The 26,663-nt window shown below is 35.6% G+C and overlaps 1 protein-coding gene across 2 annotated transcripts; it reads right to left on the bottom strand.

Annotated features, from left to right (window-relative positions):
• zgc:113278 (Translocating chain-associated membrane protein 1-like 1-like) lies at positions 1–26,663 on the bottom strand. 2 transcript variants are annotated; one of them, XM_048155435.1, is made up of 12 exons: positions 26,380–26,663; positions 23,693–23,754; positions 18,697–18,701; positions 17,825–17,949; positions 15,644–15,760; positions 15,502–15,560; positions 13,376–13,460; positions 13,198–13,268; positions 9,226–9,330; positions 8,889–9,032; positions 8,130–8,287; positions 1–2,766 (listed from the first exon to the last, which is right to left on the bottom strand). In XM_048155435.1, the coding sequence occupies exons 1-12, from the start codon at positions 26,497–26,499 to the stop codon at positions 2,693–2,695; spliced, it is 1,125 nt and encodes a 374-aa protein (XP_048011392.1). In that variant the 5' UTR covers positions 26,500–26,663; the 3' UTR covers positions 1–2,692. The 2 variants fall into 2 exon arrangements, with proteins under 2 accessions (XP_048011392.1, XP_048011391.1); XM_048155434.1 differs by lacking the exon at positions 18,697–18,701 and having other exon boundaries at positions 23,687–23,754; positions 26,380–26,661.

Raw genomic sequence — 26,663 nt, 5'->3', positions numbered from 1 at the left:
TAGTGGCAGTAAAGTTTTAATCTTTTCACAATATTTAATGTTACTAAAAGTATTTATCATTTGCAGTCCCACTGAAATGGTAGAAAGCTTCTCCCACACAGTATAAAAATAATGAACCCATAAAGCAGTAAAATATTTATATGCTCTAAATAATGTTCATCTCTCAACATTTCAAAGCTATAAAAATAGTTTAAAAATCTGACAATTATTCAGTAGTGAATTACTTTTAATTATTTTCTTTTTGTCTTTAGTTTACCAAGCATCAGTCTGCAAACAAACAAAACAAAAGTTTCCTCAGACAAATCCTGAACCACACAAGGAAGAAAAACAAAAAAGTTAGAATTTGGGGTTAGTTGGAGGTTTGGAATAGAAACATAATCAATATCCCTTCTGTTTAATCATGGGAGATTTTATTACTTTAATCAAACCTAAATGACTCCTCTATTCAGTCCTGTCCTCAAAGACAACATTTGTCAGACAAGAACCAGCACCAACTTGAATTTCAAGAATCAGCTTTGCATTACAAACAAAGCTTTACATATGTGTGAGGCGTATCCATACAGGTGTACGGAGGCGTCGGTGTTCTTTCAAAACATGCACTACGGTTACTAACAGCAATTACAGATCGCGGTTTTAAAACCCTGAATTGAGAATGACCTCTGAGCGTTACACCAAGGTCACTATACAAACGTTTCTACAAAATCTTTGCTCAAGAATGTGTCTGCTTTGAGTCTGGGCTCTTTTGGTTTTTACAAATGTACCGAACTATATGAAGCGAAACCAAGTACGATTTCTAATATGTAGTACAGACAAAATAATTGGGAGAGAGCAGCAAGTCCCTTATAATCAATTTGGCAACTGATACACACCACAGTGTGTGTATGTGAATCTGTATAATCCAATAGTATGTGTGTGAAGACAGGGTTCACACAATAAATGAAATGAACTGGCAGTTTGTGTCTTGCTTACCCACTTGGTTTAAAAAAAAAAAAAAAAAAAAAAAAAAAAAAAAGGTTTAACAGAACCACTTTTGTTTCCAGGCCTATGGTTTTATTTCTATTAGGCATTAAACGCTCTCAATGAGGCAACTCTTTCACAGATTGCAACATGCACACGTTCACGGCATTTAAACAAAGATAAAGAATATCAAAATCTCTCACACTAATAAACACATAACAGACGCAAAGAGAACTCAACAGTGCTTAAACCGAGAAAGACCACAACTTCTACTCTTGTTACCTTAAGGACACTTAAAGAATCGTATGGTTTCATATGAACTACACGTCCATGCTGACAGACACAGTCAAGCATGGATATCACAGAGTTATTAGGTGACAGATAAAAGAGAGCAAATCACTCAAACAGAAGGAAAAAGGCCACAAAGTGTTGAAAAAGTGATGTTACAACACTCTTCATATAAGAACAGAGCTTCAGGGCTTCACACATTTCTGTGTAACTCACAGAAACTCTCCATATACCTGCACATTGCAACATTTCGCGCTCTAAAAAACCTCTTACGATTTTTTAATCATTTGAAACATTTACCACAAGACTGGCTTTCATTGCGTCTAAGATAAAATCCACACTTACACAATTTCATAGTGAAGTCTTTAAATAGCATCACAACTGAAACTAAAAGTGATATCATCACCACCAATGTATTATGGATTATATCGATAACCATATATGGTAGCCATGATAAGCACCAAGGCACCAACACTTAGGCTCTTTAATTGTCCTGGGTTAGAATGTAAACCCTTCTTGGGGAAAGATCCAAAAAAGTCATCCAAGCCTGCAGGGGGAGCCATCATCCAACCACCTAAACAACTGTCCATAAAAAACCCACCAAAAACTGAAACCACACCCTCAAACCAGTTGCCTGCATCGCCCAAGCCTCCAGGGGGAGCCCTTACAAACAGCTCTACCTCAACTATTGTAGCTATAAACAATTACAGAAAGATTCTCCTTTAACGATATTCACACCCAGCCAAACACTGAAACAGGAGCCTAAAATTAGTTGTTCCTGCTCTCAGTATTTAAATGTAAAATTACACAGCTAAGGTCATTTAAAAGCTACATAAAAACATGTTGTGTGGCAGGTGACAGCAGTCCTTCGCCACCTCAGTCTCTTTATATTGGAGTTTCTTACTGAGCTTCATAGTAGCTTAAAAGGAATTAGGGGCTAAAGGATAACAATTAATGAAGGACACTTCTCAAATGCTTCTATCCACACAGTGTGTTTCATAAGAAGCACAGAAATTATGTCGAATAGGGTTTAACTGTGTTAAGATCAGGGCCATATAAACTTCTTAGCAAGACAGACAGAAATATTTCCATTGTGCAGATATTGGACTTAAATCGCACATCTCAACGAGTGAGTGAGGATGCCCACGGATTAAGCAACTGTAACGCAGTGCAACCATCTTCATGTCCATCACAAAGCATTCAGAAAACCTCTCAATCTTGCCAAAAGTCACGAGCAAATGGATATAATGAATGTTTATAAATATATAGTTCATTTTTTTTTTAGGAGACAGACAGGAAAAACATAAGAAAAATTAAACCTGAACCATGCCATACAACTTAGTTCCTTAGTTTGTGGTTTGTTTCGCACTTATCAGTCCGTTTATTTTCTAAAGTTCAGAGTGGAAACAGAGCATCACATTTCGCATCACAAGTGGTCTCTTTCCTCTTACGAGGTTTTCGATTTTCTTGCTCTTGGTGATGTCTTGTCATCTGGTTTCATGACTCCATTGACTGACCCCCCTGTCAATAGGAAATAAAAGCATTTAGGAAAGATAACCATCATTTGTATTAGAGCATTTTAAGGATTTAAACAATAACAAAGGAATTTCAACACCACTGTGCATGTCTGGACCTGAAGCATTTCCCGGTAGTGGCTTTTTGTCAAAACCAAATTATTGTGCATACTTTTTTGGGACTCTAAAATTGCTATAAAAATTCAAGCCTATATGTCTGTCCAAGTTGTGTTCCAAATTTGACATTGATATCAAAAACTGAGGATGATATCAAAAACTCCTATGAGATTTTGCTTAAGCGCTTTAGCAAAAACAGTGACCACATTTTCCTGTCACAATATCACTTACATCACAAATCAGGAACCTTGAGTCTCAGATCTTTCCAGTGATATGCGTTTTGTCAAGATTAGAAAATGATTTGATTATAAAATAGTGTAGTAAATTTTATACAAATTTTTAAAAAATGACACCATCCACTAGGGCGAGGGGCCTGCTAAAAGGCTTTAAAGTGCTGTCATAAAATAATAAATCGCAACATATGCATAAGAAATAAAAGAGAGGTTATGAAAGCATATCATAGTTCAGATGCTTATTTTTCAACTTGGTGGAATACACTGAGAGGGGCGACTTGTGTCATAAATAATTAAAACACTTTTTATAATAATATTATGATTTTTTTTTTTTTGTTCCTTGGTCTCTTTCAGTTGTATTTGAAAATCTCCAGTACCTGTTTTATGTTATTTTGTGTCATGTATTGTATATATGGAAATAATAATTAGATATTTTGGTAACACTTTATTTTAGGGTTTTTTAAACTAGTTGCTTATTAGCATGCATATTACTAGAATATTGGCTGTTTATTAGTACATATTAAGCACATATTAATGCCTTATTCTGCATGACCTTATTCTACATTCTTAATTCTACCCCAAACCTAAACTTAACAACTACCTTACTAACTATTAATAAGTAAATTGGGAGTTTATTGAGGGAAAAGACGTAGTTAATAATGAATGTGTTCCCTATACTAAAGTGTTACTGAAATTTTTTATAATCGATACTGATTATTTGCATGTTCATGTGCCCGATAAATATCTTCTCAGTATATAGGTTATTTATTGTTTTATTTCTGTTTTTGATAATTAGAACAGCACTGAACAAACTCTTTATTTAACACCTTTTTCCCAATACTGTATTTTCTGTAATTTCACTCTCTCGTTGCATACAAAACAAAACATAATTCTACATAAATAAATAGAGTCTGAAAGAGCAAAAAAATAAATAGTGCACTGTCGGTCAAAGTCTGTTAGTTTCTATTTGTAAGGACTCTCAGTTTTCATGGACTTTCAGTTTGTCATTTGTCACATGTTCCTTTGTTCAGTTTCCCGCTACTCATTTGTCTCCACAGTAACCATCATCATTAGTTCATATATGTCAGCTGTGTTCTATTAATTATCGTTGCGTCTTATCACCTGCCTTTTGGAATTATAATTACAACCTGCCTTTTGGATTTTTTATCTTCTGTGTCTGCCTTCCTGCAACCACCTGTGACACTGTCACTAAAGTGTTTTTTTTTTTAAATAAGAGTTTTGATCAGGTAAACAGGTAACAAATAAAGCATGTAAAAATAATTCTAACAAATGTTTTTTTTTTTTTTTTTAAAAAAAACAAAACATTCTAAACCACCTGAATAAAAATAACATTACTTTAGTGTATCTTTGCATCTTTTTATTTATAAAAACAGCAGTAATATTAAGAATAGGTGAGATACATTTACAAAGTCTAATGTTTTCAAATGGAAAACATAAATGACAGTGGAGTCTATCAACTTTGCATACATACAAGCATTCGTTTTAAACTACAGTTTTAAAAGGATTATGTGTTTAATAGGTGTATGTTTGTTGTTTGCATCTGGCATGTTATCATAATTATAAATAATGTTTTCGTTGGTCTAGATCAGGGGTGGGGAATGTTATATTTTGACCTTGACAAGGTCTTCAGGATTACTAAACTTACAGGCAGGTGAGTGTTTTTTTTTCAGGGTTGGAGCTAAACTCTGCAGGACAATGGCCCAACAGGATCAAGGTTCCCCACCCTGGTCTAGATTATGAAATGCCTACTGACAGAGTGCTGTTTTTATCTAAGCTTTTTTTTGCACAGGACTTTTCTCACACAGATCAGTGATTTCCACACAGCTGTATTATTAGATGTTTATTGGTGAAATAAAGGTTCTATAGTAAACTTTAATATAATTTAGGGAGTTTTAAACGAGTGGAGTTTTTCCAACATGCACTCATTCATGGCTGTTTTATTTAATTCATGCAAAGTTACATCCTTATTGGGATAGGACTTGACGGATTATGTGACTCTGATAAATCCGATATTACAAAACCGATACCTGGTTATGAAATAAATGCTTGAAATATTGGGAAAAATATTGGTAAAACCAATTATCGTTCAATCTCTAATAATAATATAATAATAATAATAATAATAATAATAATAATACACACTTTTTATAGAAATCTATCATGATTAGAGTCTTCATTTCATGCCAATGCTGCAGTTCATGTATCCGTTTTTTCAGAAAACAAAACACTTTTATTTTCATTAGTTCCAGCCACTAAACGGCATGGTCCAAATTGTAATGCTGACATTTGATGACAATCATGGTAATGTTCCTGCTACAAGTCACTATAAATGAAGCACCTGTTGTTTTAAATAAGTATCACTTCCCAAATTAAATTGGTCTACGTTAATGCAAGAATTGCGAATAGTCAGTTTAAAGTTAATTGTCTAAGGGTACATTTAAATGACAACAATGTACTAAAAACAAAGTTTTTCCTTCATGTTTTTGAAAAGCTGTGTGTACATGACAACATTGTCAAAACGATCCCCATTCACAAGGATCCGCGAAAACGACTAAAAACACTGTATTATGCATTCCAGGCTAGTAGTTTGCAATGTCACTTTGTTTTTACAGAAACACTATGTGCCTATACACCAAGGGTGGCGAACTTTGGTCCTGAAGAGCCACCGTCCTGCAGTTTTGCTCCAGCCCTGATAAAAACCAAAGCCACTGGAAGGCAATCTTGCAACAAAGAATATACACTAACTAGAAGCGAAACTCAATAGAATGTTCCATTGCAACACCGCCGCCCAGCAGCAGTCCTGCGTTTCTGCCATTTTGGTGTGAAAGCGATTCAGCAGTCCACTAGTTTCTATGGCAATATCAGCTGCTTTGTTTATAAAAAACAAAAACAACAACAAAAAAAACCCAGTACATTAAAGCTAAAATCCAACCTCAATGATGACAACACAGAATAAAATACTATCACTAGTGATCATCAAATCTTTTTAACAGTTTATTTTACAGACTTGTTTAAGCCTTCCACTTTTTTCCACAGAACCTTTGCTCTCTTGAAACCCAGTCAGTTTGGGTTAAAATTCTTTGAAGCTCAAGTATTAGCATTATAAACACTGAATTAATACCAACATATGAAATTAAATTAAGGACATGCATCAGAAAAATTGGTAATGTTGGATAATAAATATATAACAGAAAATAACATCTTGACAGTAATCTGTTTTTGCAGTGTTGTCTTATATTAATGTCCATTAAAGCAACACTATGTAAATAAAAAAAAAAAAACAGAGCCACGGTTAAAAGTGGCAAATGTTTTATAAGTTATAAGAATGTTTGTAGCTTAATCCAGGGGATTAAAACGTATTTCAGACCTAGCGGAGTAATTTACTATTACTATATTACTCCACTAGGTCTGCCTACATACATTTTAATCCCCTGGATCAAGCTACAAACATGATGATCTTAATAGTAAATGGGGCAGTCATGGCCTAATGGATAGAGAGTAGGACTTGTAACCCAAAGGTCATGGGTTCGAGTCTCAGGTCCGGCAGGGATTGTCGGTGAGGGGAGTGAATGTCCAGCGCTCTCCCCACCTTCAATACCAAGACTGAGGTGAGACCCTTGAGCAAGGCACCGTACCCCCAACTGCTCCCCGGGCGCCGCAGCAATGGCTGCCCACTGCTCCGGGTGTGTGTTCACGGTGTGTGTGCGTTCACTGCTGTGTGTGTGCACTTGGATGGGTTAAATGCAGAGCACAAATTCCGAGTATGGGTCACCATACTTGGCCACATGTCACTTCACTTCACTCTAAATATATAAAGTTGCATAAAATGGAAATACTCAAAGTAGGCTAACTACTTTACCTCGGATGTGTAATGGTTGGATTCCACAACTGAGCACATAAAACATAGGTTAAGACAATACAACATTTACTGTAGGTGTCATAAAATTTACTGAATTCGAGAAATTTTCTATTGCGTTTCTGATTTGGCTGTGAGATTTGCCAATTTCGAAAATTTGTTTTATCGGGTGTGTAAGATGTGATGGATTCATAGTCCAGTTGGCATTTTCACCCCAAAATGGCTGCTGCGCTACCGAAGCGCCACCTTGTGGCTGTTACCCAAAAAGTATCAGAGTTTCGCCTCTTGGGTTCTAAACTCTTTGCCTGCAACCTTTAGCCAAAAAAGCGTAACGGCTAGTGCTAACGCTCCGCCTCAGGTGGTACGCAGGGAAGGAGACCAGAGCCTGTTTTTTGAATGGATGTCAATGGATGAGAGGCTTCACTATGCTGATTAAACAGGTTTTGTGGGGAAATAGCTTATCATTTAATTAATCGACAGCCTCTTTGCTCATTTTCAGCATGTTTTACACTAAACAATACTTTCGTTGGGAACTATATGTAGATTTTAGCTTAATAAAAATGTATTTTTTTTAAGAGAAGGCAGACTAGGGAATGTTGTGACTGATGTCACTGCCATTACACAATAGGCTGAGAGGTGAGCACGTGATTAAGTTAGCCGTTACGCTTTCTCCAATAGTAAAAGATACAGACCCTCTCATCTCCCTATAATATACAATCTCTGTAAAAACTCACCTGCCTGTAGCTTTCTAGTAACCTCTCAGACCTTGATTACCTTGTTCAGGTGTGTTTGATTAGGGTGGAGCAAAACTCTGCAGGACTGTGGCTCTCCAGGACCGATTGTTTGCCACCCTGCTATAGACTGAACATGTAATTTAGCATCATAGTTTTCACAAATTCACGTTTTTGTATTTACATGAAGACAAAAACGTGCACTTTGAAACCCGTTTCCAAAATTTTGCCTTTTCATGTCCCTAAATCGGCATGTAAATGAACGGCCAAAATGCATAAAAAGTTTTCAGTTTTTAAGTTGAAAATGGTGTTGTATAAATGGCCCATAATTTTGAATAAAGAAAGATAAATACTAAGATTATTATAATTTATAATTATAATACATGCAAAATGACTTTCAGGAAAGACTCACCTCGAGAGTCCTTCTTGCTGGGTCTGCTTTTCGGGCTGACAGCTTTCTTCTTACTGGCCTGGATTTGAGATTGTTCTCTCCACTTCTTTAGCTGGAAGTTTATGAATTTCCACATCATCCAGGCTTGGGTCAGGCAGATGGCTGACAGGCATGTCATCCTAAAAGTGAAGAGTTCAGCATTCACAAATATTCAAATTTTGCATTTAACATCAGAATAACTAAAATTTGAACCCTTCCCTCACTGTTAAATCATTCAAGGTATCTTGGAGGACTGTCAAGTCACATCAGCCAACCCTTGGATGCCTCAGGGTTTGGCCCTCTCCTGTTCTTCAATATACACAACTATACTGAGACCAGTCATTTGGACCCCATGGCTCATGGCATCTGACTTCAAGCTGCATCTGTTGTTTAAGCCTGATGGCCATAGAATGCCAATACAATTCTTGTGGACATCTGAGTCCCTGATCAAAGAACATCACCTCCACCCCATCCCACCCATTAATTCAACACAACATCAAATTTAAACCTGACCACATTAACACAAGTCAGCCAGAAATTTTGGGGCTGATGATGACCAAACTCAAATTTGAGTCCTACCCTCACTGTTAGATGATTCAAGTCATCTTGGAGGACTGTTTAAGTCACGTCAGCTAAACCTTGGATGTCTCAGGGTTCAGTGTTTGGTCCCTCTTCTGTTCTCTCAAAAGTTAGCCAGAATCCATGGCAAATCCAGACATATAGGTAATGCAGCTGACCTACCTAACAGTGAGCACATTAAAGTTTCCATCTGCTAAGGAAAATCCCTGATTATCTGTGCGAGACAGGCCGAAACCAAACGTCAAAACAGAAACAGTGAGTGTCAGGAGGCGAGTGATGACAAACAGCAGAGCCCACAGTGTGAACCTAAGAGAGAAACACAGGTCAAGTTATTTTTCTTAACAATTCGAAGAAGGTCTCTGCAGAGTAAGCCCAAGTGTGTGGGGAAAGGAAGTAGGCATTATATAATGTTATAAGAAATTATTATAAGATTATATGACAAGAAAAATGTGGAAATAAGCAGAATGACTTGAGGGCTCAAGATAGGAAGTGAACAAACCCTTTCTGCTTGTTTTCATCACTGAAGTAGAAGAGTCGTGAGGCGTGGAACAGCAGCTCTACCAGGTAATGTGGCACCAGAAGAACTAGACCTAAACGGTGGAGACTAAGAGATGACACACAGGACCACACAAGTTAGATTCACTTTTCAAACATTCAAAAGTATAAAATCTATAAAACTTATGAATTAACCACTATTGCTGCACTCATCTACCATGTGCTGTGTTGTAAAAACAGAAAACATGTTGATCATTAATAAAACATGCAAAATCATTTTGGTTTCTTATTGTGATAATCTGAATTGGATTGGAGTCGTCCAAATAAACACAGCCTTTGTCTGGGTCCCGTTTTGATGTACAGACTCATTTTCAACATTCTAAAAGGTGATAATTCTCACCATTACAGACAATTTAGAAGACCTGGGGCCTCATGTATAAACATTGCGTACACACAAAAAAGGCACTGAAATGCACATACTCCATTTTCCACGCACATATTGGGATTTATAAAAAAATAAACTTACCGTAAATATGTGCGCATTGTACGGACATATGATATATGAAACAATATGATTTTAAACTGTTTTCCATTTGAACATTTCCATTTCCACATTTAGATTAAACATGCCACTCTCATTAATGGAGTTAAGCACTGAAATTACATGAAATCGTTATCCAGAAGTTTCAACATTTTTATATGAATTTAAATAGAAATATTTGTAGTGGATGTGCTGCTTTTGAACACTTTTCCTGCTTTGTTTTAATGTTATAAATACAGCAAGGATTGCTTGGCGCATGATAATTCCACTTTAAATTGTGTTCTAAATAGCAGAAATTTGTTTTATTTTCACGAAAATAATGATCAATGATGTGCGCTTGACTCCGTCTAAGCAGATGGCTTAGCAACATCGACGGTATAATGACAGACACTGAAGGACTTGCTTGGTGGTTGAATGGTCCATTGGCCACTTTGAGTAAGTCTGATGACACAGTACTGTGCAACCTCTGCTGCATGCAGGTGTGCTGTTGGTGTTGTGCACAGACAGAAGCGTATTGATAACCCCTTTCGTTCGGGGTTCAGACTCAATCTGCCAGTTTAAAACTAGATTAAAGACGTATCTCTTCAGCCAAGCATTCACATGATGCATCTCACAACCCTCTACTTTGGTTTATCAGATCAAATGCACATGATTATCTTTGGTTAATATTATGAACAGCAACTACGCTAACCATTTTCCATTTGCTTTTGTTTTATCTCGGAATGCCCATCCTGAGTTAACTAGAGAGTACATCAGCTCCAGTTAGATCCAGCCTCTTATGAAGACTTCAGATGACCAACACCTGTGAAGATACTGCCAAATCCTGCAAGGACTTCAGATGACTCTGGATCACCATGCACCAATGCAAATCTTTCTATATATCCTAATCATTGATAACATATATTCATTACTTCAATGAGCTCATTGTTTCTGCATTAAATGAATACATTGTTTAAATTAATACACTAATTCATTGTGCTCCGACGCTTCCTGAAGCATTGTTTTGAAATCGGCCATCACTTTATTTACGTTATTTTGTTTTTTTTTGGCACACCAAAAATATTCTTGTCACTTTATAATATTAATATTGAGCCACTGTACTCACATGAACTGATTTAAATATGTTTTTAGTACCTTTATGGATCTTGAGAGAGGAAATGTCATTGCTCCCTATGCAGGCCTCACGGAGCCATCGGATTTCAACTAAAATATCTTAATTTGTGTTCCGAAGATTAACAAAGGTCTTACGGGTGTGGAATGGCATGAGGGTAAGTAATAAATGACAGAATTTTCATTTTTGGGTGAACTAACCCTTTAAAGGTCCCGTTTTTCGTGGGTTTTTGAAGCTTTGATTGTGTTTATAGTGTGCAATATAACATGTGTTCATGTTTCGCGTGTAAAAAAACACAGTATTTTTCACATAATTTACTTATCTGTATACCGCTGTTTCCACTGTCATAAAAACGGCTGATGACTTCCTTGTTCTATGAAGTCCCTCCTTCAGAAATACGTAACGAGTTCTGATTGTGCCAGCGGTTCCTGTGTTGTGATTCGACAGCAGCTTAGCGCTCCTTGCCCGGAAAGGTCACGCCTTTGACCATAACGTGGAGATGCATGCGCTCAGTGTTATTGTAAACATGTCTTTAATTTTACCCTATCAATTTGAGCCGGAATCAGACCCGGTGATTGGACTGCGGGATGAAAATAACAGCGTTTCGACGACATGGCGACAAACACACTCTACAAATGCAACTCTTGTGTATTCCTGTGGGTGGAGGTTAGTTAAAAAACTGTTTTAGTGACGTCATTAAAGGAGGAAGTAGAGGGATGTAGTCCAAACTGGCCGTTCGATGTAGGCGACTTCTGTTAAATAAAATATCTCGCTTGGCATTGAACTTTGAGCTTTAAAATTTTACAGATTTTATTTATACTCTAACAACAACATTACACACTAACTAAAGTTTGAAACATGGGATCACGAAGAACGGGACCTTTAATAGATTGTTAGCTAACTGTGTGATTTGTACATGTACGTTTGTATATGTATAGTATTTTAGACAATTTTGATTTATATATTCTAAAATCAAGACAAGGATATAGTGAATGACTTTTAGCAATGTAATGTGATGGCACAAATGGCATTATAGTCAATTTTCTTAAAGGGGTGGTTGATTATGATTTCACTTTTTTAACTTTAGTTAGTGTCTAATGTTGCTGTTAGAGCATAAACAACATCTGCAAAGTTACAACGCTCAAAGTTCAACGCAAAGGGAGATATTTTCTTTTAAAGAATTCTCTGTTTGACTACAACAAAAGGCTAGTAGGGACTACAACAAGCTTCTTCCCAGGTTAGTGACATCACTAACCCTAAAATTTACATAAACCCTGCCCCTGGGAACACACGACAAAGGGGGCGGGGCCATGTTGGGCTGCTTTAGAGAAGAGGAAGAGTTGTTGTAGTAGAGTGTTGTTGCCATGCCGTCATTTTACGCCGGACTCCTTCACAAAGAAGGGTCAATTCAAAGCTGGATTCGCACAAAAAATTAAAATGACGGCACATGCAAGTCAATGAGTTGAATCAACTCCACAGCAACTACATAAATTTATCCACTAACCACTCAGAAATGTCCAGATGCATTCTAAAAGTAATTTTAGCTGCACGAGATTCTTCAGCTTTGTTGTTGTTGAGCAACCGAAGTGCGAGCTGTTAAAGCTCCGCCCTCTTTTGGAAAGGGGGCTGGGAGCAGCAGCTCATTTGCATTTAAAGGGACACACAGAAACGGCATGTTTTTGCTCACACCCAAATAGGGGCAAATTTGACAAGCTATAATAAATTATCTGTGGGGTATTTTGAGCTGAAACTTTACAGATACATTCTGGAAACACCAGAGACTTATATTGCATTTTGTAAAAGCGGCATTATTGGTCCCCTTTAATTTCTTGTATCGTTAAACATATCATCACGTGGATGGAACTATTAATATGGAAATTATATGCAGATGACGTTATACATAATAAAACTAGGCGTTGTAAGCTTCAAATATGGTTATTTCAGGGAGGAGACAGGGTGGAGATGCATGTACGCGCAATCTTCTTCTGACTGGGATTTATAAATGGAATTTTGTGCAGGTTCTGGCGTACGCACGCCAGATGAATTTTTTTTTTTTTTTATGAATCTGAAAACTTTTGTGCATCAAGCAAAATCTGACTCTTAGGATGAAATCTACAGAAAGCTTTATACATGAGGCCCCTGCAAAGCTGCTTAGTCTAAATGACTTCATTTAGCGGTGCAAAACGAATGCTGCAATAAATTCAGCATTTTCACTTCAAAAGGTTGATCTACAGCTGCCGTGTACTTGAACAAGTTTGGGTCTTGGGGTCTATCACCACCCTCATTATAAAAGCAAATTCACCTTGAAATAAGAAACCACTCACTTGAGGACATAGGCACCAGTGATGTGAAATATATAAAGGCAAATATAGTAGAGTTGACGTGGAATATCTTCCTAAAAACAAAAATAAACAATTTCAATTTAATTACGCATTACAAAAATCATATTTTATACAAACCTACTTTCAGCTTCAACTGCATATAGCCTGAACTAAGCCTTACCTTTCGTACTTTCTGGAAATACAGTTCAGGAAGAGCATGGAACCAGTAAGCAATCTGACAGATGTAGAAAAACTTCACTTGGAAACTAAAGGACAGAAAGAGGACTGTACATCAGCATGTGAGCCTAGATGGTGCACATAATGTGTCAAATATTTACACATTCTAAGACAAATAGACTACAATCTGAGTACTAAACTGAAATCAGAGAGCACATGTAAGACACTAATAACACTAATATGATCACCATGCCATCAGAAAACAAAGCAAAATGTTTGTCTAAATGGGATTCGAACAGTTGTTCACTGTTTTTGGATAGTTAACTTACAGGGAATTTAAGATCCTGTAATAATCTAAAATGGACAATGATGTGCACAATGTATTTAATAAACTACAAAAGCACTACAGATCTGCCAGATGTGTTTCTCTGGGCAAGTCATGCATTAAATAAAATGATCAAAGAACAAGAACAATCCTGTCATACCACAATATATCTGCACTATATCTTCTAATAAAGCTGATGAGAAATGTTTTTCTGAATTGTGTATAGGAATTAACTGAGGCTGAACATTTTAAAAGAAAACGTTGTTCACTTTAACAATTTGACATGGTGTTATGTAAGACTTGGACTTAACAGATAATAAACCACTAACATTACAGGATTGCTTAAGAAATTATCACTATTACTATTGTGCATACTTAGGGTTGGTGATTTGAATGAACACTTAACCAAAAGTACAGGTGCTGGTCATATAATTAGAATATCATCAAAAAGTTAATTTATTTCACTAATTCCATTCAAAAAGTCAAACTTGTATATTATATTCATTCATTACACACAGACTGATATATTTCAAATGTTTATTTCTTTTAATTTTGATGATTATAACTGACAACTAAGGAAAATCCCAAATTCAGTATCTCAGAAAATTAGAATATTAATTAAGACCAAAGAAAGGATTTTTAGAAATCTTGGCCAACTAAAAAGTATGAACATGAAAAGTATGAGCATGTACAGCACTCAATACTTAGTTGGGGCTCCTTTTGCCTGAATTACTGCAGCAATGTGGCGTGGCTAGGAGTTGATCAGTCTGTGGCACTGCTCAGGTGTTATGAGAGCCCAGGTTGCTGTGATAGTGGCCTTCAGCTCTTCTGCATTGTTGGGTCTGGCATATCGCATCTTCCTCTTCAAAATGCCCCATAGATTTTCTATGGGGTTAATGGTCAGGCGAGTTTGCTGGCCAATTAAGAACAGGGATACCATGGTCCTTAAACCAGGTACTGGTAGCTTTGGCACTGTGTGCAGGTGCCAAAGTCCTTGTCAACCCATGTCTTGCATACGTCTGTGCGTAGTGGTTCTTGAAGCACTGACTCCAGCTGCAGTCCACTCTTTGTGAATCTCCCCCACATTTTTGAATGGGTTTTGTTTCACAATCCTCTCCAGGGTGCAGTTATGCCCATTGCTTGTACACTTTTTTCTACCACATCTTTTCCTTCCCTTCACTTCTCTATTAATGTGCTTGGACACAGAGCTCTGTGAACAGCCAGCCTCCTTTGCAATGACCTTTTGTGTCTTGCCCTCCTTGTGCAAGGTGTCAATGGTCGTCTTTTGGACAACTGTCAAGTCAGCAGTCTTCCCCATGATTGTGTAGCCTACAGAACTAGACTGAGAGACCATTTAAAGGCCTTTGCAGGTGTTTTGAGTTAATTAGCTGATTAGAGTGTGGCACCAGGTGTCTTCAATATTGAACCTTTTCACAATATTCTAATTTTCTGAGATACTGAATTTGGGATTTTCCTTAGTTGTCAGTTATAATCATCAAAATTAAAAGAAATAAACATTTGAAATATATCAGTCTGTGTGTAATGAATGAATATAATATACAAGTTTGACTTTTTGAATGGAATTAGTGAAATAAATCAACTTTTTGATGATATTCTAATTATATGACCAGCACCTGTATCACATTTAGGCACACAACTCAAGTCCTGCACTGTCTGTATTAGATATGAATGATATCTCAAATCATGTGGCTTATTGAGGCCAGAGGAGTAATTACTTTTATAAGCAATTGGATACATTTTTTATGGCTGTTAGAATGAAGCTGTCACAATAATTCTACACTCACGCCATGTGAATATGAGGATAACCTTCCCAAAGAAAAGTTGGATTTGTCACAAATTCCTCCTGTTGACAGAAAACAACAGTCAGTTAGTCTGTGTACAAATGAGGGAAGGAGAAATTCGAGACATCATGTACAGATCTCTTACATTGGTGAGGATGCTGCAGCCCCAGACAAAGGAGAACAAGTAGAAGGTGGCCAGCTGTCCTGACTCATTGAACTTGCTATGTTTTGTTTTGGACAAGTGTAGTCGACGATTGATTTTCTATGGAAAAGAAATCAGGTTACTGCTTTGAAAGTTTGTACATATGCCATTCAAATTTGTTACAAGAATCTTTGTTGAATAAAATAAGTCTGACAAATCACTGACAAAATCACAATATTTCAGCACAGAATATATAAATGTGTACAACATTCTTTGCCTCCACGTCATGCATTAAAATTGTGTAATGCACACCTACACATGGATTATGCCTTACATATAGTACTTAGACATGTTATAATTTCACAAAAAAAAAAAAAAAAAAAAAAAAAATGTTTTTAAGCCAGATATTTATATCTTTTTATGTAGTGTCAGTGTGTCAATAGGAAATATCAGTTTACATTTCCATTTTGTCATTAATTATAATAATCCAGTGAGATTTTTGTATGAACAAGGAGTCTGACAACAGCCGTTATGCTCCACGTGGAGATCTGATCTTACTAGGGCTTGACATTAACTTTTTTGCTCAACAGCCACCGTGGCTAGTGGTTTTCCAAAGTTAATAGCCACTCAGCATTTTCACTGGCCACGATTTTGACATCAATTCCATAGGCAAAAACTGCCATATACATTTTTCTAATATTCTCTCATAATTTGGCAGCAGGTATATTAGGTTGCTGTTACTTTAAGACCTGACGCACGGATCCATTATACTGTTACACGTGTTTTCTTTCTCAACTGTTTACGTTCACTTAAAACATAACTGACTGTTTACGTGAATACTCGCCAAAACCAGCATTTTGGAAGGAGGGGCTGGACAGACTGCCCCGGATGAAACAAAGGGAAGGCACAGAGTTGCGATTTTCCAACATTCCCAAACAGCCGTTTTTGTGTGTATTTATCTAGGCGCAATAAGCAGCGAAAAATAACTAAATTTAGTACTGAGAGACGGCTTTATGTTCGCGCATTTTGGGTGTGAGCACAAAATATGCGAGAATGAGTAAAATTATGCTCAATAGGCACAATCCCTCACCGAAATTCGAGCCCTGTAACATCAACAATATTGATCAGAAGCAAATAAAACAAGTGAGTGAGGTGAGGCAGGATTGTGTGTCAACTCGCTGTTGGAGAGTGGCTAGTAGGAGTGACTACTGACTGCTGAAATCCACCCGCATTTGGCGGGTGTTAATGTCAAGCCCTGGATCTTACCACACATTGAGTCCGTCTGGGATTACAAGAAGAAAAACTAAAACAGACTAAATCCAGAAGAAATGGTGCCCACATTCTTCGTGAATAGCTTTTATTTATCAATTAACTTCTATTAACTAAATCAAATCAATATTTGGTGTGACCACCCTTTACATTTAAAAGAGCTTTTGTTCTTAGGTACATTTGTACATAGTTTTTCAGGTAGCTTTGCAGGTAGGTTTTCTTTAAGCGTCTTGGAGACGTTGCCGCAGTTCTTCTAGATTTAGTCCGTCTCAATTTTCTTCTGTTTCTTCATGTAATCACAGACAGACTTGATGATGGTGAGATCAGATCTCTGTGTGGAGCGTACCGACTGTTGTCAGACTCATTGTACATAGAAAAATCTCACTGGATTATTTCAATTATTAATATTTCCTACTGACACACTACAGCAAAAGATATAAATAATTTTTTTTTTGGTGAAAATACTAACGTGCCTAAGACATTTGCACAGTACTATACATGCATATACATAAACTACCATTCAAAAGTTTGTTTTTTTTAAAGATATTAATACTTTTATTCAGCAAGGACAGTATTTTGCATTTTTAAAAGTGAATAATTTTTTTTTTTATTAGAAATTCCATAATTAGTGCAATGTAACAATTACACTAATGAGTGAACATTTGGAATTCCGTTGAGTGAAACATAAACATGAATTTTTGGTATGTCCCCTTTACTTTGATGGACCTGACCTATAAGTGTACCATAATGGTTCAGGGTAAGACAAAAACACGGTTCGGAAAATGGATTCATGTTGTATATTCTCATTATATAATTTTTGTACATTTTTAACACAAAAAAAGTTGTGGACAGCAGCTTTAAATATTTCCCTTTTTTCACAGGCTGAAAGTACACAGAATATATGGCATTACTCACGTCGAGTATGTACTCTTGAATCAGGGCATGAAGAATTATGGCAATGAGCAGGTAAAAGAACACAGTTGCAATGTCCTTGGGACCGTACTTATAGTAGTTCACAGGTTCAGGCTTGTCCTCTGCATCTGAATAAAACCAAGAAGCCACAATTAAAGTGTGCCAATTTAAAACAATTTTAAAACTACACATCTCTGCACATTAATATGCACTCATTAGGGGTCCAACCAGTGCAGCTCATTTAGAGATGCTTTTCACTAATTGTCTCAGCTAGAAGAATTTGCAAGACCTGTGATGTCCCAGCATTTCATCTCATCACATCACACCCAACGACATTTCACAATGGATAAAGCCAATGGAGTGGCAGAAAAACATATTCACTTGACTAGAATAACTACATATCGTCTGTAGACTCACAAAATTACAAAAATCACTTTATTATACTGAGATGCATAAATTAAAGTGCCCCTATTATGCTTTTTCGAATATTCCCTTTCATGTAGTGTGTTTATAGCTGTTTGTGAATGTAAAAGTTCTGCAAAGTTTTAAAGATTAAAGTGCATGACAAATAAAGCAATTCTCACTAATGTAACATATCTACGCAGGATTTTCGCATAATGCCAGCCTACAGTCTTCATTGGCTGCCCCTGAACAATATCTACTTTGACCCTCAATCTCTGTAGTTTTAGCTGTGAGGAGTTTGGTTCATCTTGTCGACATGTTGAGATGATGCTGTTTTCTGCTGCCAAAGCGAATCCACTTTGATGAATTTCCAAAGGATGAGACTCGCGCTGGAATTGATACGGTAAAACTGACGCCATCGTTACTGTTCTATCAACTGTGTATCAAGTGCTGAGGAAGATCTGGAGCTGAACCTGTACTGTATATTATGAGAAAATTAAAAGTGTTTTTGACCCATGGATGCATGTAAACCTATTGTAGGAGACCTCCAAAAAAATAATGAACCTTTAAAATAGCATAATAAGGGTGCTTTAATTTATATAAACAAAAAAAAACAAAAAAAAAACGGCCCAATTAAGAGTCCGACCCAAAGGCAATTATACTTCAAACCCCACTGGACCCAAATGTGAAAGACGGCGACATTTGCTCAGTCTCCAGCCCTGCACGCCATTGAAGAGTGTTGACTTTTACAGCCAGGTAGACTCATGACATGGACCAAAATCAGAGACCACAAATAAGAAACACCACAGCAGGTTTTATAAAAGTTTTTAAATGGCAGGTTTTTAAAGGTCCCGTTCTTCGTGATCCCAGGTTTCAAACTTTAGTTAGTGTGTAATGTTGTTGTTAGAGTATAAATAAAATCTGTAAAATTTTAAAGCTCAAAGTTCAATGCCAAGCGAGATATTTTATTTAACAGAAGTCGCCTACATCGAACGGCCAGTTTGGACTACATCCCTCTACTTCCTTCTTTAATGACGTCACTAAAACAGTTTTTTGACTAACCTCCGCCCACAGGAATACACAAGAGTTGCGTTTGTAGAGTGTGTTTGTCGCCATGTCGTCGAAACGCTGTTATTTTCATCCCGCAGTCCAATCACCGGGTCTGATTCCGGCTCAAATTGATAGGGTAAAATTAAAGACATGTTTACAATAACACTGAGCGCGTGCATCTCCACGTTATGGTAAGAGGCGTGACCTTTCCGGGCAATGAGCGCTAAGCTGCTGTCGAATCACAACACAGGAACCGCTGGCACAATCAGAACTCGTTACGTATTTCTGAAGGAGGGACTTCATAGAACAAGGAAGTCATCAGCCCGTTTTTATGACAGTGGAAACAGCGGTATACAGATAAGTAAATTATGTGAAAAATACTGTGTTTTTTTACACGCGAAACATGAACACATGTTATATTGCACACTATAAACACAATCAAAGCTTCAAAAAAACCACGAAAAACGGGACCTTTAAAACACTTCGGGGCGGTTTCCCGGACAGAGGTTAAGCCTAGTCCTAGAATAAAATGGCCCTTTAAACCAGATTAACAGAAATCTGCTTTCTCTGTCATTGGTTTAAAATAGTCCTAGACTTAGTATAGTCCAGAGTTTAATAATCTGATTTCCTGGAGGAAGACTAGAGCTACTCCAGGACTAAATTGAGGCTTAAATTAAACCTACCAGGAGGCAGGTTTAACTTCAGATTAACGATGTGTTTCAAAGAAGACACATGTATTACTTGGATATATATCAATATTGATATACTGTGCAAAAGTCTTAGGCACGTCAGTATTTTCACCCCCCCAAAAAAGGTTTTAAGCCAGTTTTTTATATCTTTTGCTGTAGTGTGTCAATAGGAAATATCCGTTCACATTTCCAAACATTCATTTTGCCATTAATTGTAATAATCCAATGAGATTTTTGAATACACAATAAGACTGATAACAGCCGGTGCTCCACATGGAGATCAGAGCTCACCATCATCAAATCCGTCTGTGATTACATGAAGAAACATATGAAACTGAGACAAACCAAATCCAGAAGAACTGTGGCCATGTCTCCGAGAGATTTTAAGAAACCTGCCTCCAAAGCTACCTGAAAAATGATGCCCAAGTGTACCTGGACAAGAGCTGTTTTTAATGCAAAGGGTGGTCACACAAAATATTGTTTTGATTTAGTTAATATAAGTTTATTGATAAATAAAATCTATTTATAACAGTATTTTTTAAAAACATCCTCACTTTACAGCATTTTTACACAAGTGCCTAAAACTCTTCACAGTACTGCATCTTTGCAGGCAGGTTTCTTCAAGCATCTTAGAGACACGACCACAGTTCTCCTGGATTTAGTTTGTCTCAGTTTCATCTGTTTCTTCATGTAATCACAGACGGATTCGATGATGGTGAGATCAGATCACTGTGTGGAGCACCGGCTATTGTCAGACTCCTTGTGTATTCAAAAATCTCACTGGATTATTACAATTAATGCCAAATTAAATTAATGTTTGGAAATGTGAACAGATATTTCCTATTGACGCACTACAGAAAAAGATATAAATAACTGGCTTAAAACCTTTTTTGGGGGGTGAAAATACTGACGTGCCTAAGACTTTTGCACAGTATTGTATATACATATATATATATATATATATATATATATATATATATATATATATATATATATATATATATATATATATATATATATATATATATATACACATTTTTTTTTTTTTTTTTTGGTGCTGTTCACTTTATTTAAACAATTTATTTTGATTTAACACCATTGTTTCTGGTTCAAATGTGATTGCTTCATGTTAAATTGACTTGAAATGGTTACTAGAACTCACTTGATGCTTTCATTTTGAAATAACGTTTCAGTCAAGTAACCCAATCAAACAGGACTTTCACTTCCCATCATGCTTTGCACCGAAAAAGTGTTGAAAAAGGTGTTATTTTATGCATTTTTTAGAAAGATGAGAATATGGAGAGACTTCTTACTGTTTAATGTTCTATTATGTAAAAGTTTTTGTTATGTTTGTGTTTTTTGGAGATTACCATTGTGGTGAAGTGTAGACCATGTGCTTGGGTTGAGGACCTGCTAACAAGAATTTTTTTTTTTTTTTTTTTTGGTATATACAGTAATGAAGCAACTGCTATGATAGTGCTTTGGATCAAACCAGTATCATATTTAGGCTGCCACCGATTATCACAAGTGTAAATAGTTTAGTTTAGCTTGTTGCTATATAAAGGACAAAACAAAAGCATTAATAATCATATAAAATAATCATATATATTATATAGAATTCATCGATTTAAAAAGAATTCATTACAAACAGATTTCCAGGCATTTCTTTTTTTTCACAGCTGATGTATTTTGGCTTGCTTTAAAATAAATGTCTCTTGTTTAGTTAAGTTTTTATATTGGAGTCTTTTTTTCTGCCATAGTTTTCCTTGGATTTGCTTCTAGGTTCCATGCAATTTTAAGCTTTTCTTGGTTCATTCCATGTTTTACAGGCAACCTCTCTCATGCTAATTCAGATTTGCACAGTTGGTTTTAAATTAATCTGGTTTATTTTAATTCAAGTCTCCATAGTCAAGGTTTTAGTAATCTGTACTTAATCTGTGTTTCAGAAAGCCATTTTTTAAACCACGATTAACTATTCTGGATTAAGGCCTATCCTGGCTTAATTTAAACCCTGTCCGGGAAACCGCCCCTTCATGTTTTAATGTTGCCAAAAGCCAGATAATGTAGCTTGTCAAAAATGTGGGAGAATATGTTTTCTGTGGATTTTCCATAGTGTTTTGTTTGAGAAAAAGCATGAAAATATAATGTTGATGATTTCATTTTTGTTAATTTGGTTTAGTTGCCATCAACTACATTTAGATGGTATTCTGTAATCAAAATCTAGCAAAAATCGTTTATCTGCTGAGGTGAGTAATTCCAAGTAGATAAACCGCTCACGAGGTTGTTGCACCTCAAATGAAAGGAAATGTATGTTAATATAAATAAATTGTATTGAAGTTGAGCATCACGATTCATCGTTAAAAGATCTCGATCTTGATTCAAACACCCATGCAATCTCATTCCTAAATGGCATTTTTTTCACAATTACTACAAGCTGTAACAGAATGTTTGCAGGTGTGGGCAATAACGGTCAGAAATTCAGCAGGAGCGTGATTAAGAAAACAGTCCTGCACAGGGCTGTACTTCAAATAACGATCATTACATTGTTCCGCTACCAGGCGACAAGTGACTGTTAAAAAAACGTATTCGTCATTGAATCATTCATTCAAGAGATTCATTTAAAAATGATTTATCCAGTAATGAAACAAGTATTTATGAATAATTCGTTCAAACAGAATTTTTTTTTTTTTTAAATAATTCATTCTTAATTATACATAATTAAACATTTTTAAATAGACTGCAGCAATTAATACTTTGTCAGAACCTCTGGTAAGCTGCATGTTATTTTGGGTTGCACTTTATTTTACAGTAAGTGCACTTTCAATGTACTTACAGTGTACTTACCCACAAAAGTAAAAGTAAAAGTAATATAAGGAAACTACATGGGTTACGTTAAGGTTTAGGGGTAGGTTCAGAGTTAGTACCTAGTTATTACCCAGTTATAGTATGTTCACAATGGTATGATTAATAGTATGTTCATGTTAAACAGAACTGTAAAACAAAGTGCTACCTTCTTTTGTTTAGTTGTCATTTCAGAATCGTGATCTCTATTTGGGAAAAAAACAAAAAAAACAAAACACAATTCTCAATTTATCCAGAAAGAATCGTGCAGCTCTACAGTAGTGGTGCAGTATTGCAGAGCGTGGTTTATATGTGTCATGTCGCTGCTGCAAGTACCAGTGTTCAGGAGGGTTTGGAATTTATGCATTGAAGCACAGACTGACAGAGAAGAGAGAGGAAGGGGCATAATAACACTGTCATAAAATTAATTAACTTACATTTGTTTTAAATAATAAAATATTATTAAACCGAATAATGTAAAGTTGGCATATTTTAAAAGAATTCGGGTCTTTTCAGGTCCATACAGTAAAAAAAACTTATTTAAAATTACCCGAGAACCCAAAGCTACTAGCATCACACTTGACCCGTGTCCGAGTTTTGAACCTGAACCCGCTCTAGTCTAAGGTCGGACTTCGGGTTTTCAGATCAAAGTGGGCCTGTGAAGACCTCTAATCTCAGGAACTCCGAGTTGATTGATTCCTCTGAATCCTTCAGTCACACAGGAAAATTGTTCAACCACATCCATTTTATGGAAAAACAACTGAGTCTGTCACTTAAATTTGCCAATTGTTGTCACATGTATTTTAGCTTGGACCTGGATGACTGCACCTTGCAGTTAAATTTATGCTTTAGTATTAACATTATTGAAAGATCTAGGCCGTACCTGTACTCCAAGCTTTGTGTGACATTATACTGGACTGTGATGAACATGATGGCAAACTTTGCTGTCACCTGCAATAAAAAAAAAACATATATTAATACATAAACATATACACAAACATATTGCAACAAAGTTGCAAAAGCCACAACTTTAACAGCCCCATATAAAGATATTTCCTGCCATTCCAGTACAAACTACAGCAACATTAGTACAGAATCTGAGATTGGATTTTTAAATAAAGTTTTTAAAATATAGAATATTATATAATATGTTTTAATGTTGCCAGAAGCCAGATAATGTAGCTTGTCAAAAATGTGGGAGACTATGTTTTCTGTGGATTTTCCATAGTGTTTTGTTTGAGAAAAAGCATGAAAATATAATGTTATGATTTCATTTTTATTAATTTGGTTTAGTTGCCATCAACTACATTTAGATGGTATTCTATGGCAGTTAACATTGTGCCATAATTAAACAAACAAATCCAGCATTTTGGAAACAAACACAATGTGCTTTGCAAAGGAAAACTCGATTCACAAACAAACAGAAAGTGATGTGCAAATACAAAGGTCAGTTTGAACTTCTGCGTATAGAGCTGCACGATTCAACATTAAAAGATCTCGATCTTTTATTACTACTGTTATTATTATTATTGATATTACTGTTGCCGTCATCACAAAATATTATCACCATCTTTAATATTAGTATTACTATTGTTATTATTATTGATATAAATGTTATTATTATTATTCTCATCATTATTATTATTGATATTACTATTGCCGTCAACACAAAATATTATCATCATCACCACCATCTTTAGTATTACTATTGTTATTATTATCACGGTTATTACTGTTATCATTATTACTGATATTACTGTTGCCGTCATCACAAAATATTATCATCACCATCTTTAGTATTAGTATCATTATTGTTGTTGTTATTATTATTATTATTATTATTATGGTTATTAATGTTATTATTATTATTGATATTACTATTGCGTCAACACAAATTATTATCCTCACCATCTTTAGTATTACTATCGTTATTATTAGTTATTACTGTTATTATTATTATTGATATTACTGTTGCCATCATCACAAAATATTTTTATCATTATTATTATACATGCTATTACTACTTAGATACTTCTGCTACTATCCGTTTGTCATTTCTGCTTATTTTTCATTGCTGTTACTATCATTGCTGTTTTATTGTTGTTTTTGTGTTTTGTGTTCACCGTATGTTGTATGTTTTGCACTTCTAATAAAAAATTTTTTTAGCATTGAATCATTCATTCAAGAGATTCATTTAAAAATGATTCATCCAGTAAATGAAACAAGCATTTATGAATAATTCGTTCAAACAGACAAACGAATCTTCAAACAGATTCTTTTTTTTTTTTTTTAATAATTAATTCATTCAAATTAATTAAGCATTTTTAAATAGACTGCAGCAATTAATACTTTGTCAGAACCTCTGGCAAGTTGCACCTCAGCGGAAAAACGATTTTGCTAGATTTTGATTACAGAATACCATCTAAATGTAGTTGATGGCAACTAAACCAAATTAACAAATGAAATCATAACATTATATTTTCATGCTTTTTCTCAAACAAAACATCATGGAAAATCCACAGAAAACATATTCTCCCACATTTTTGACAAGCTACATTAAAACATATTATATAATATTCTAAAAACTTTCTTTAAAAATCCAATCTCTGATTCTGTACTAATATTGCTGTAGTTTGAACTGGAATGGCAGGAAATATTTGATATGGGGCTGTTAAAGTTGTGGCTTTTGCAACTTTGTTACAATATGTTTGTGTATATGTTTATATAATATAACATTTTAGAATATAGTTATGACAAGGAAGTTTAAATTGAGAGGAATTTGAGAATATTTAACACGTCATATATATATTTGTTTCTTCCATTTGAGAGTCAGACAGTATCACTGTAATGAGGAAGCACAGTTAAGAGCATGTGATCAAGCGCTTTATGCTTTCGTTATCTTAAGTATTTGATTTTAGATCATTCAGCATGTGTAGTGCTGATATTTAACTAAAATATTAAAATAACATTTGTCTTGTTGCAGCACTGGCATCCAGTGGTATGTGGACACCTACTTCTAATGAAGCAATTATATTAAGATTTGTCTTCACTGGAATTACTGAAATATCCAACCCACTAGTTAAGTTGCCCATGTAACTTATTAAAACAGATTCCACTGTTGCATATTTAGATAACATCATATGATGATCATGTTATTATACAAGTATAACATTTCAACAGCATTATCATGATATGATATATCATAAAGGTTTGATAAGAAATAATAACTTCGAACGTGATGACTATGTTGAGTTTAATATTATTGTACAATAAACAACCTCAAACATGCTCTTCTTAATATTATTCAACAACAACCTCAAGAATTATCATGCTGTTGTTATGAGTTTTATAGTAAATAACCTCAAAGATGATGGTCATATCATATGACATATATTTAATACTGATCAAAACAGGTTATGATATTTAAAAAATTAGCTCAGCCGTGATGATCATGTTATGATATGAGTTTAATAGGAAATGATAACCTCAAACATGTCGGTCATGATATATGATATAGATTTCATACTGACTTAATTTGAATATGTTGTGATATGAGTTTAAAAGGAAAACTATAACCTCAAACATGAGTCCCAGGAGGATGATCATGGCCACACACGACACCATATCCGCGTGATTCTGGATGACAAACTCGTGGCTCAGCACAGGCGGACTCTTGTTCTTCTTGCGGAAGCCCATTCGCTCTTCTTTCACAGAGAATAAACACTCCTGATTACTGCAGAGACTCGCAGGTGAAGCAGATCGCGGGTAAATTCACACTATTCAGTCATGAAAGACCCACCACATTCACACCCGCTTACGATGTGTGCCGGAAGCTGTGAAGTATTCGACTCGACACGAAG

Source organism: Megalobrama amblycephala, linkage group LG14 (assembly GCF_018812025.1).
Source record: "Megalobrama amblycephala isolate DHTTF-2021 linkage group LG14, ASM1881202v1, whole genome shotgun sequence".
In the NCBI taxonomy this organism is placed as follows: Eukaryota; Metazoa; Chordata; class Actinopteri; order Cypriniformes; family Xenocyprididae; genus Megalobrama; species Megalobrama amblycephala.
This window is presented reverse-complemented; position numbering and strand designations above follow the sequence as displayed.

Excerpts from the sequence above, each read along its gene's own strand:
- zgc:113278 (XM_048155435.1), bottom strand. The coding sequence starts at position 26,499 with ATGGGCTTCCGCAAGAAGAACAAGAGTCCGCCTGTGCTGAGCCACGAG. Across the intron at positions 15,761-17,824 it reads TTCAAGAGTACATACTCGAC|AAAATCAATCGTCGACTACA; the intron begins GTGAGTAATGCC and ends TCTTTTCCATAG. Across the intron at positions 13,461-15,501 it reads TATCCTCATATTCACATGGC|TTTCCAAGTGAAGTTTTTCT; the intron begins GTGAGTGTAGAA and ends TCTGTCCTTTAG.